This window comes from Haemaphysalis longicornis, unplaced genomic scaffold, assembly GCF_048455015.1.
Source record: "Haemaphysalis longicornis isolate Haplotype H1 unplaced genomic scaffold, Haemaphysalis longicornis Haplotype H1 scaffold_9, whole genome shotgun sequence".
In the NCBI taxonomy this organism is placed as follows: Eukaryota; Metazoa; Arthropoda; class Arachnida; order Ixodida; family Ixodidae; genus Haemaphysalis; species Haemaphysalis longicornis.
In genome coordinates, this window is record NW_027526460.1 from 16,725,770 (window position 1) to 16,736,702 (window position 10,933).

Consider the following 10,933-nt stretch of genomic DNA (forward strand, 5'->3'; position numbering starts at 1 on the left):
GCACGTAGCTCCTTGGCGGCCTGGCGGAAGTCCACCCTGTGGTCCAGGGTGAGCCCCAGGTAGCTCACCCTGGTCTTCCACTCGAGCTCCTCGCCGTATATGTGGAGTTTCCTCGTCCGTCCGTGGGCGGCTGCGCTCGGGTGCACAAGCATGGCCTCTGTCTTTGCAGCCAACAGCTGCAGGCCGACACCTTCAAGCTTGCACCGCACCGCATCCATAGCCGGCTGCAGCTGCTGCACGACCGCCCCGCCGTCTCCTTTCGGTCCAAGCACCCACAGGGCAATGTCGTCGGCGTACACCGACATGTGTACCCTGTGCCCCCCCCCCCCTCTGGGCAGGCAGCCTGGCAGGGCTGCCATCACTAGGTTGAAGAGGAAAGGGCTGATGGCGGAGCCCTGTGGGGTGCCGATATCCACTGGCCGAGGTGCCGACAAGACGTTCCCCACCTGCACCTGCGCCGTCCGGCCCGTCAGGAACGCCTCGACGAAGCCCCGCAGCTTCCCCGCAATGCCGGCCTCCTCCATGGCCAAGGAGATGGCGGGGCGCTGCAGGTCGAAAGAGCCCTTCACATCGAGCAGCACCAGGGCAGCCATCTGCCTGGTGGCACGGGCGTGTTCCAGGGCCGCCACCACGTCAGTGATGGAGTCGGTCGCCGCTCGGTGCTTCCAAAACCCCGTGAGCTGCTCCGGGATCGCCTCTTCCTCCACCACGATGACCTCCATCCTGCGCAGCGCCACCCGCTCCAGCAGCTTGCACCCGCAGGAGGTGAGGGCCACGGGACGATATGCCGTGACCGCCCAAAGGCCCTTCCCCGGCTTGACGATGGGCCTCAGGATGGCGAGCAGCCACTCGGGCGGCAGCTGCCCCGTCTCCCAGATGCGGTTGTAGGCCACCAGGAGCTTGCCGAACCCCACCTCGTCCAGGTTGCGGATCATCTGGTAGGTGAGGCTGTCTGCCCATGGCGCCGACTTGCGCTTGCAGCTTCGGAGGGCACTGCGTAGTTCGCCCTCCCTGATGGGGGCGTCGTTGAGCGGGTGACGTCCCTCGTGCTCCTCCAGCGTAGCCGCGGTCCTTGGTTCCGTCCGGTACTGTGGCAGGAAGTGATCCGCAAAGAGTTCGGCCAGCTCCCCAAAGCTTGCCTGCTTGCGGATGGCCAGGGTGGCCAGAGGGTTGCGGTTTATCCGGGGCTTCAAGATGAAGCGGAAGATGCCCCAGAGTCGACGGCAGCGCGGGTCTGCCTCCGAGCTGACACACAGCTCGGCCCACCGTTGCCGGTTGAGCCGGTGGGCATGTCGTCGGCAGGCAGCATCCACGCGACGGTACTCCGTCCAGTCTGCCCTGTCCCCCGAGCGCTGCGCCCTCCGCTCCGCCCGGTTCCGTACCGCCCGCAGCTGCAGCAGCTTCAGGTCTGGCATGGTGGTGGTCCCCTCGGCGACGGTGAAGCTCCGCGTGGCTCGCCTGGCGCAGCGAACCAAGCCCCGGAACATCTCTGCTCCCTCCCCCAGCTCCTCCTCAGCAAGGAAGCGACAGAACTGGTCCCAGTGGGTGATGTGGTGCAGTGCGGGCCGTCTGGCAGGCCTCCCAGGTGGTGCAATGTGCAGCGGGTAATGGTCGGAGCCCCATGTGCTGGGCTCCCGCCTCCAGGTGGCCTCAACCCCGGCTGACACCAAGCTGAGGTCGATGGCAGTGGCAGTGCGATTGCCACGCCTAAAGGGGCACTCACCGGTGTTCAGCGCAGTGAGGTTGAGGCGCAGCATGGTGTCCCACAGCTGCTCTCCCCGCGTGTCGATCCTGCCATCTCCCCAAGCAGTGTGGTGGGCGTTGAAATCACCACAGAGGAGATGGCGGTCTGCGCATAGAGACACCAGCTGATCCAGGAGGCTCGAGTCCCAGCTCTGGCATGGACGCACATAGACACTGCACACAGTCATGTCACCACCCGTGAATAGCCGTAATGTCACTGCCACGCACTCTTGCACAGTTGTTGTCACCCCACTGGTGTCCAGCACCACGTGCTGCACGCAGTCGCGCACGAACACGGACGCGCGCGAGGGTCCTGGGGGATGGGCTGGCTCACTGCACGCCACCAACGAGCACTTCGCGTTGTCGCAGGCGGTGGGACTGTGGTAGCCCGTATATCCAGGCAGCCTCAGCTCCGAGCCTTCTCCCGCAGGCACGTAGCTCTCCTGCAGTGCTACCACGTCGGGCCCGTGCTGCAGCAGATATGCGCTCAGTTCTGCGTGACGGGGGCGAAGCGCGTTCACGTTCCACTGGAGCACAGTGGGCACTTGAGGCTGCGTGCAGCGGCTCCTAGCCATGGCGGTGCTCGGGGTGCTGATGTCCCTGCGCAGCCTGGGCGCACAGGGGACGCAGGTGAGAGTCCGCAGTATTTGCTTAAATTATTGCTAGCGATATAACGCTTCTTGTATGCATGATTCATAGCCTGTCGTTTTTTTAACAAAGCACCTGCGCTACACATATATTTGTAGTGCAGGTCTTATCTTAAAAAGAAAAAGAGGGGCTGAAGTAACGTAAATTGTGTTATAACGTAAGTGCATAAATTCGATGCAGACTGCACAGAATGAGCTCCATTGGCCTCGCACTGGAAGCTGCTGTACGGGAGTAGAATGCTTATATGCCAAACATTTTCTTTTGCCTTTGCGACAAGAACAACTAAATGAAAAAATCTCATTCTTGCTGCAGAACTGTGACCTTCCCAAGAGAAAATAGTAGTTGGTACCACTGTTTTATGGTTAAATTCCCAGCTGGAACTAGTTGGGACCAGCAGGGACCAGCGGGGCCCAAATGGGAATTTAACCATACACCACCTGGGACCAGTTACATTTTCTCTTGGGTTCCTTTTACCTTTGGAGTCGAGGTATGGCGATGGTCCCGGGGACGTGGGCTGGTCACAGCCGGGTACACCGTGGTTTACCTGAAGTCGCTCTATGTATACATGTCGCAGGGCCGCCTGGAGGGCTTGGAGCTGGGCGTGCCTGCTGCCTGTTTCAGGCAAAGGTTCTGTGCCTGGGGAACCCCGTGTGCGGACGTGTCGGATCGCGCTAGGTGAGGGCTTTTCACTGCTCGGCCCAGAAGGTAGTGCTTGTAGCCCGTACATGCCTGGTAATGGAGAGGGCTCATTGGTGTGGTTACCCCCTGCACTTGCCAGCAGCTGTTCACTCCCTGTGAGATGCACGCGATGTGGACCAGATGGCCTGGTTCATAGCCATTTGCGCACTGTTGCGGCAATGGCAAAGCTTACGTAAAACACCTCTCTGTGGTTACCATGCACACGCAGGCTCTCCATCGTGGGCGTCAGACTTGGACTGCGATATGCGAAGGCCCTGCACGCGAGGCTGGGCGCTTGGTCGCCGCATCAACAGCCTCCTGGAATGCTGCAGAGGTGCCTGCCAGCTGGCCCCCTCTCTGCCTTCTCGACGTTGTCCAGGAGGCGCATAGGTACGATGCTCCTTTGGTGCGCTCCAGTTCCAACGTAGTGAGGCTCACCAACCCCGTATTCGGAAAGCCAACTTACCGAATGGCATAAGAAATTTGTAAGGGCCGTAAAAGGTAGCATGAGAGAAAGCCAGCGTGCATTTCAAAAGTCATCCATATGAGGATTCAGTTGCCTTGTCGAAGTGGAGCAATGAGGTTCAGTTAATGCAGGGGGAACGAACCTTAGGGGGTTGTGGATAGACAAGCAAGTTGGCTAAGGCGGTGGTCTTCGAGGGGCTGGGGGATCGTGTTAACGGTGCCAGTTGAGAGTAAGCGTATTGTAGAGGGGTTGGCTGGAAGGCGAAGTGTTGCTCTGTATACCCTGCGCTGTAAAGCTTGATTGATTGTATCGCTTAACCTGCCGACGCAACGCAGGCGACGAGGCACGTTTTTTAGGTGCGGAGCATCTTAAGACGTCACAATGTCCGTCCGCATCCGTGCGTATAGCATTTAAAATCGCAAAAAATCACACAGGCACCGGCAGGATTCGAGCCTGTGTTTGGTAGACCAGACAGAGGAAGTGTCAGTCGTCTTACCCATTGGGCTACGACCGTGAGTTTCCACCCGAGAGCCAAACGGCTTACTCCCTCGCCTGTAAGGGTGCGGAGTACCTTAGGACCTCCCAATGTCCGTCCGCGTCAATCCTTGCGCACACCATCATTAAGCGAAAATCTGTGCGGAAACTATCTAAAAGGGTACAAGAGCACTCCAAAACACTCGACAACAGCCACTAACATAATCTAGCAACGGGAAAACGCACAAAAGCACCGGTGTATTCAGGTTGTGATCAAGTTGTATTACACAGTGACTGCATCGAACTACGCTAAATGGCGCTACGCGGAAACACGAGATGGCGCCGCGGTGCACCGCGTATGTAAGCGGGTTCTGAAAATCCCATAACCTCTTCCCGCCATGGACGGAAACGAACGTAAGACGCGTCACGCTGCTGCTAACGTCTACGAAGACAACGAGCTTCCCCGAATACGAAACCGCGGCAAGCGGAGGCGAAGTGACTAAAATCGAATGACGGTAGGTGCGCAAATCAGATTTCACTCGGTAGTGCAACTTGGATGTCACGGTCCCCGTACTCCGCACCCTCGCCATTATCCACGGAGTTGAGATGCTGCCATTTTTTTAACGTGCGCCTAACGTGCGCCGAAATCTCGTACACACTGGTGTTTTTGCTTTTCGCCTCCATCAGGAAAGCGGCCGCCGCGGCCGGGAATCGAAGCCGCGACCTCGTAGAAGCATGACTGAAAGTCTATAAAACTAATTTCATGTAATCTGTGGTGCCTAAGGAGGCTTATCGGCCGGCTGCCTTCCCTGCAATGGAGCTGTAATAAACCGGGTCGCCAGCCCGCAGCTGCTTCCGTTCCTGCCTGCTGCATATGTGTAACTTTGGCTTTTTCTTCTTGTTCTTTTTTTTTCAGATGTAGCATTCACTTGGCTTCAGCGCGCTGGCCTTGTTCGACAAGTCAGGACGCCTCTTGGAAGCTCCAAACCCGAAGCGCGTCCAAGCCTGCCCGTGTTCTGTACAAGCTTGCAATCCTTCACGCCGCCAAAACATGACGTCGTAGCATCTCGCCATGTCGCTCATACTCCTTGCTTCAATTGCGAAAATAAAAGAGTTTTCTAAATATTTGCTGCCTCTATCAAGGCTCCTGAGCTCGCTGGCTACCCCAGCTTGAGCACAGTGGCGTGCATGTACAGAATTGAAAAGAAAAAAGTAAAAATATGAATATAAAAGGGAATTTGGATGGGAAACTACGTTTTCGTACTTTTTTTTTCGCTTCGTCCCTAGGGGAGGTACTACAAACTTATTGGGGCCCGTAAAGGCCGCGGATAGTCCGCTCTGGTTGCAAACCCCTGCTCGCTCGCTCCGCTGCTCGGGCTCTGGCCTGGGTTTTCCCGCAATTTCCCGCGGCCTTTACGGTCCTTTCTCACGGCCTTTACGGGCCCCATACGTTTGTAGTACCTCCCCTAGGAACGAAGCGAAAAAAAAAAAGAACGAACCCGGGCCACAGCCGTGGCGGGAGTGAGCAGCCACGGCGCGAGCGAGCAAGGGTTTGCAACCAGAGCGGACTGACAGATCCGCACCCGGGCCCGAGGCAGAGTGAACATAAATATGCGAACATAAACTGGCGACCACCTGCAGCCGCTCTTTTAGCGCGGAGGGCATTACTGGTCTGGAAACCATGGTAGCCCCGCAAAACAATGGCGGGAAAACTAACCACAGTGAACATAAATAAGGGAACATAAACTGGCGACCACCTGCAGCCGCTCTTTTAGCGGGGAGGGCATTCCTGGTCTGGCAACCATGGTAGCCCCGCAAAAAAAAGGCGGGAAAACAAGCAGAGCGAACATAAATATGTGAACATAAACTGGCGACCACCTGCAGCCGCTCTTTTAGCGGGGAGGGCATTCCTGGTCTGGCAACCATGGTAGCCCCGCAAAAGAAATATTTTGAGCGTCCCGAAAATCTGGCCTGAACGGGCGTTGTCTAACCATTCTGAAGGCACCAAAAAGCGCAAGAAAGGCGCTAAGAGGCACGATTTGCGTCGCCGTTATCAGGAAAATCTTTTGCTGATAAGGGGGCGTTCTTTAGCGAAACTTTTTTCCCTCAAAGGGTGTAGGTATAGCCCTGCAAAAGAGAGTCAGCGCGTACACCCTCAAGGGAGTCAAAGTTTACACCTTTTCGCGCAGCCTGATGTTACACCATGGTTACACCTTCGAGTGAAAAGTTTTGCTAAAGAATGCTTGAAAAGACCCCCCTTATCAGCAAAAGATTTTCCTGATAACGGCGACGCAAATCGTGCCTCTTGGCGCCTTCCTTGCCCTTTTCGGCGCCGTCGGAATGGTTAGAAAGCGCCCGTTGAGGCAAAGACTACATGCGGGCTGAGTTGAGACGTACGCATTTCGTACACAAACCCCTGCGCGTTCGCGCCGCGGGCTCTGGCTCTGGCCCGGGTTCGTTTTTTTTTTTCGCTTTGTCCCCAGGGGAGTTACTACAAACGTATTGGGGCCCGTAAAGGCCGCGAATAGTCCGCTCTGGTTGCAAACCCCTGCTCGCTCGCTCCGCGGCTCGGGCTCTGGCCTGGGTTTTCCCGCAGTCTCACCCAATTTTCCCGCAATTTCCCGCGGCCTTTACGGTCTTTTCTCGCGGCCTTTACGGGTCCCATACGTTTGTAGTACCTCCCCTAGGGACGAAGCGAAAAAAAAGAACATAAACTGGCGACCACCTGCAGCCGCTGTTTTAGCGGGGAGGGCATTCCTGGTCTGGCAACCATGGTAGCCCCTCAAAAAAATGGCGGGAAAATTTGTGGGTACACCAGCCGAAATGCTACTAAACGTTTTGCTAAAGAATGCTTGAAAATACCCCCCTTATCAGCAAAAGATTTTCCTGATAAAGGCGACGCAAATCATGCCTCTTGGCGCCTTCCTTGCCCTTTTCGGCGCCGTCGGAATGGTTAGAAAGTGCCCGTTGAGGCAAAGTGTAACTTTGCGCCTGCATGCGGGCTGAGTTGAGACGTACATATTTCGTCCCCATTAGTACACCCGTGGCTAGTAGCGCTAGTTCTGAAGCTTTCAGCCTTAGCTTGACCAGGCAAATCACTCATGTGTTTAAGTTCCACACGCATTAGAGAACATTATTAGAGCCACTTAATGGCGGAGTCTGTCCGTGAGAGGGCGTTTCTCTGCGCCAATGACATGTGGAGGTTAGATGGCGGTAGTAGCCGGCAGATTTCGTCGTCTTGTCAGAGATTGAGCCCTGCGCATAAGCCGTAAGCCTGATTCAGTACGTTTTGGGCAATTTTTTTTCACTTTTGTTCCTTTCTCTTTCATTTCTTTTACTTGGTCTGTTATCGTATTACTGTTTCTTTACTTAATTCAGTACATGTATTTCTATCGTCCAATAGGACTCCAATAGGACTCCTCTGATTTGAAGCAAAAATATGGCCGTATGTGAACATTATTTGTTTGCCGCTGTGCTTTCGGTGCCTCTGATTAGTGCTGAACGCTTTGGTGAGTGGAGCAAGGGAGGACAACAACAATCGTGAATCATTTTATGCATTTTATTGACCACGAAGGAAATATATTCTCTGCCAGGGCAGACTTGCTTTCGAGATAAAGGAGCCCGCTGGTCAAGCAAGTAGGCGGGAGACATAACCAAACGTCTTTTGACTCTTGGCAGCGTCAACAGACACTGACGCCGCCATCACTACGAACACCGGAACGCGCGCACACTGTTTATTTCCGGTGAGTTTGAAGCAAACGTCCCTCTGGGGGTGAAAACTCAGTCGGGGTTCCCCACAGGCTCTCATCCTTCGCACAGGCAATGCACCACTCTGGCAGGGCTGCTAGGCTCCTCTGTGACGATCTGCTTGGGGCTTAGCGCCACTGAGGCGCTTTGCGACAGTTTTTCGCATTGCCACCATGCATAATCCAACCCTTCACTGCACATTCACGTACAACACTTGTCGATACTGAATCGCTAATCTTTGAGCAGCTACATCTGATAACACTCTGGTATGGCACGCCATGGTTTATCTCGACACAAATTGGTGCAGTTAGAGCCACTGAGAAAACGAAACAGTACGCCGAGTATTAGTCAACTCTACGAGTGACGACAAGAACGTTCAGACTTCTGTCCGCATGCTACTTTGCCGGCGGCTACGCCGAACTCCCCTGTACAAGTTACACACAACAGTCCGTTTACCTTTTTCGCCGTCCGGGGCCAAATCCTGGGAGGACACGTTGCCTAGAATGAACACTTTCACACCAGCCAGAGGACAAAGTACCCGAGTAAGAACTTCGCTTCATGAATGGTGCGACGTTCACACGGGGTCAAGGGCTGTCCCTAACCGCACTCCTAGCGAATCATTTTTTGGAATTATGCTCACTAGGAGTGCGAACTTGTTCGCTGGTTTTTTTTCTCTCCCAACTTTAATGAGTGCCGTTATGACAACTAGGATTTGCTAAAATACTGTTCGAAACGAGATACAAGAGACCGACACAGTACTTGATGCCGCTCAAGCCGACAGAGTCAGCGAGCCGCATCGACTGTGTACAAACGACAAAGGCAGTACTCCGGTTTCGAACAGGGTTTAATTCCAAGACAGGCGCAGCCACGGACAGCTCGACTCGAACGGCATCCGTGAAGGCTCGATGACGGCACCGTCCTCCAAGGTGGTAACCAGGACGCATAGCTAGGAGGCGGTATGCACCAAGAGGCAAATCACGTTGAAAATGTTACGTTTAGGGAGATCACCATTCCTTACCGATTGCTAACAGGGTTTAATGATTTCAAGACAGGCGCACCCATGTACAGCTCGACTCGAACGGCATTCTGGACGTCTCGATGACGGCCCCGTCCTGCTCGGAGGTGGCCGGTACGCATAGGAAGGAGGCGGTCTGGAACAAAAGGCAAAGCACGTTAGAAATGTTTTAATTTCGAAGGTAATCACGGCTTACCGAATGCGGGTACCATGATTACGCCTGGCAGGAACGGGAAGGGACGCTGAAAGTCAAAGTAACAGACGAACAGCGACAGAACCACTTTTATTACCAGAAAACACCTCAGTACAAAACACGCGTCGTCGAGCTCAGTAGATAGGACAGATGGAGACGTGTACCTGCCTAGCCAGAAGAATAGTGCATGTTTGCGGGAAGGAGCAAGTGCAATAAGACACGACGCAAGGGTGAGGGAAAGGGGAGGGCGGAGACGGTGCCGGACGCGAACCTGAAAAGGAACCAAGGACACCAATTCCATCACTCACCTTTGCCACGACCCCAATTTGGAGCCGCGGACCGCAGAGCTGCGTTCCGTGCTTCAGTGATGCTCGTTGAAGGTGGCGACTGTATTCCGAACGCCGCGCGAACCGAGGACGTGCGAGCGGAAGGCATTATCGAAGTGCATATACCTCGGCTACCGCGGCGTTCGGAAAGGAAGACCGACTATCACCACAACTTAACGGGGCTTCCGAGCTGAGTCGGACGCTAGAGGCAGTGGCGAAGGGCTCCAACACCGCCACTGCGCCGCTGTCCCGAAAGCTACAGCCTAACGCGCACCGCAAAGCTTTGGCGACAGTCGGAATCCCTGCGTCGCGACGGCCCAGGAAACGTCCGGCTCCGAGGCTAATGTGCGCTCGGTTAGGAAAATTCCAATACGCAAACGTTCAGCGTCGCGAAAAAAATGATACGAAAGCCGGTTTCGTGGGCACGCCGCACGTCGCACCGGGCCTTCAGCCACGGAACTCACCACTTGGAAGAGTCGTCGGTGAAGACTGTGAAGCAGCATACCGTGAAGGAAGTCCGTGAGGCCCTCGTGGGTATTCGCTTGTCCGAGCGAGCCGGTTGGGAGCGGGGATGTCACACGCACAACGAAAAACGGCTGAAGGAAACGAAAACGACAACACTTATGGCATTGAAACACCTCTTAGCGCGTACCAAACTTCCCCAATAGACAGCCTACGGCCTGGAAAAAAACTCACCTGTCCATCGCCGCCGTCAGCGCGCCGCCAGCTACTCTGCGCCCGATGCGTAGCAGGCAGGCAAGATGGCGTACCCTTTGTTCTAAAACGCGCTTATCCTGGCATTACACAGCGCTGGCGCTGCTATCGGTCGGCTACCGCCTACCCTTCCACTCTTTCACATCGATATCGTCTTCCAGAACATTCTGCCAGTTGTAAAACAAAACGAAAAAGTTATCGCATCAAGTCGCAGCCGCGCGGCCACCGGAGAATGCATGACAAGGCATTTTATGCTGCGTCACGGAGCAAGATAACCTTCGGCTAGGGGCTTCGGCTGGCGCGATTTCACGGTCCTATCGATCATGCGGCCGTTACCGGCCGTCTTCCGCGGCTTTCGAAACGGAATAAAAAACGCCACGTCTTGAAGAAACAGTCGACTGCGCGGGAACACAAATGCTACTGCGTACGAGTCATTGATTGATTGATTGTAAGGTTCCACGCGCCGACAAAATGAAGGCGATGAGGCGCGCCGTATAGTGAAGGGTTCCGGATTGATTTTGACCACCTGGGGATCTTTAACATGCGCCGAAATCTCGTATATACACCGGCGGTTTGGCTTTTCGTATCCACTAGAAAAGCGGCCGCCGCGGCCGGGACACAAACCCGCGTCCCCGTTCTCAGCAGCACAACGCCTTAGCCACTGAGCCATCGCGGCGGGTGCGTACGAGTCGTGGCTGCAAGATTAGTGCCCTTTCCACTCTGTGAAGAAAAATGACCTGCGAAGCTGGACGCAGTCCACGGAGTGCATGAAAGGAAACACGTTTGTTCGTAAATAGCGATTGAGCATACTTCCTAGCCAATTAGCTGAATGAAACTTGGAAGGACCCAAGGTTCAGTGTCGCGGACAAGCTAGGAGCTGTCTCCCCCTTCGTAGGCATCTCACTGTTCGTCTAACACACCAACCCAAT

General features: G+C 55.0%; 1 protein-coding gene and 1 long non-coding RNA gene across 5 annotated transcripts; one reads left to right on the top strand and one right to left on the bottom strand.

The window, feature by feature from the left end:
- The first annotated feature begins 74 nt into the window (after positions 1-74).
- On the top strand, positions 75-5,134 carry LOC144153983 (uncharacterized). 4 transcript variants are annotated; one of them, XR_013319422.1, is made up of 4 exons: positions 75-2,373; positions 2,966-3,145; positions 3,299-3,459; positions 4,926-5,134. XR_013319422.1 is itself a non-coding variant. In XM_077685787.1 (4 exons), exons 1-4 carry the CDS (start codon positions 2,317-2,319, stop codon positions 5,129-5,131), a joined length of 525 nt encoding a protein of 174 aa, XP_077541913.1. In that variant the 5' UTR covers positions 78-2,316; the 3' UTR covers positions 5,132-5,134. The 4 variants fall into 4 exon arrangements, 1 of the variants encoding a protein (XP_077541913.1); XR_013319421.1 differs by having other exon boundaries at positions 2,966-3,096; XR_013319420.1 differs by having other exon boundaries at positions 2,966-3,066.
- Positions 5,135-8,582: 3,448 nt separating this feature from the next.
- Positions 8,583-10,725, bottom strand: LOC144152103 (uncharacterized). The gene is made up of 6 exons (XR_013319054.1): positions 9,987-10,725; positions 9,755-9,886; positions 9,273-9,351; positions 8,968-9,013; positions 8,775-8,907; positions 8,583-8,702 (listed from the first exon to the last, which is right to left on the bottom strand). It is a non-coding gene; the product is annotated as an uncharacterized LOC144152103 (long non-coding RNA).
- Positions 10,726-10,933: the final 208 nt, after the last annotated feature.

Excerpts from the sequence above, each read along its gene's own strand:
- LOC144153983 (XM_077685787.1), top strand. The coding sequence starts at position 2,317 with ATGGCGGTGCTCGGGGTGCTGATGTCCCTGCGCAGCCTGGGCGCACAG. Across the intron at positions 2,374-2,965 it reads TGGGCGCACAGGGGACGCAG|GGCCGCCTGGAGGGCTTGGA; the intron begins GTGAGAGTCCGC and ends TACATGTCGCAG. Across the intron at positions 3,067-3,298 it reads GACGTGTCGGATCGCGCTAG|GCTCTCCATCGTGGGCGTCA; the intron begins GTGAGGGCTTTT and ends ATGCACACGCAG.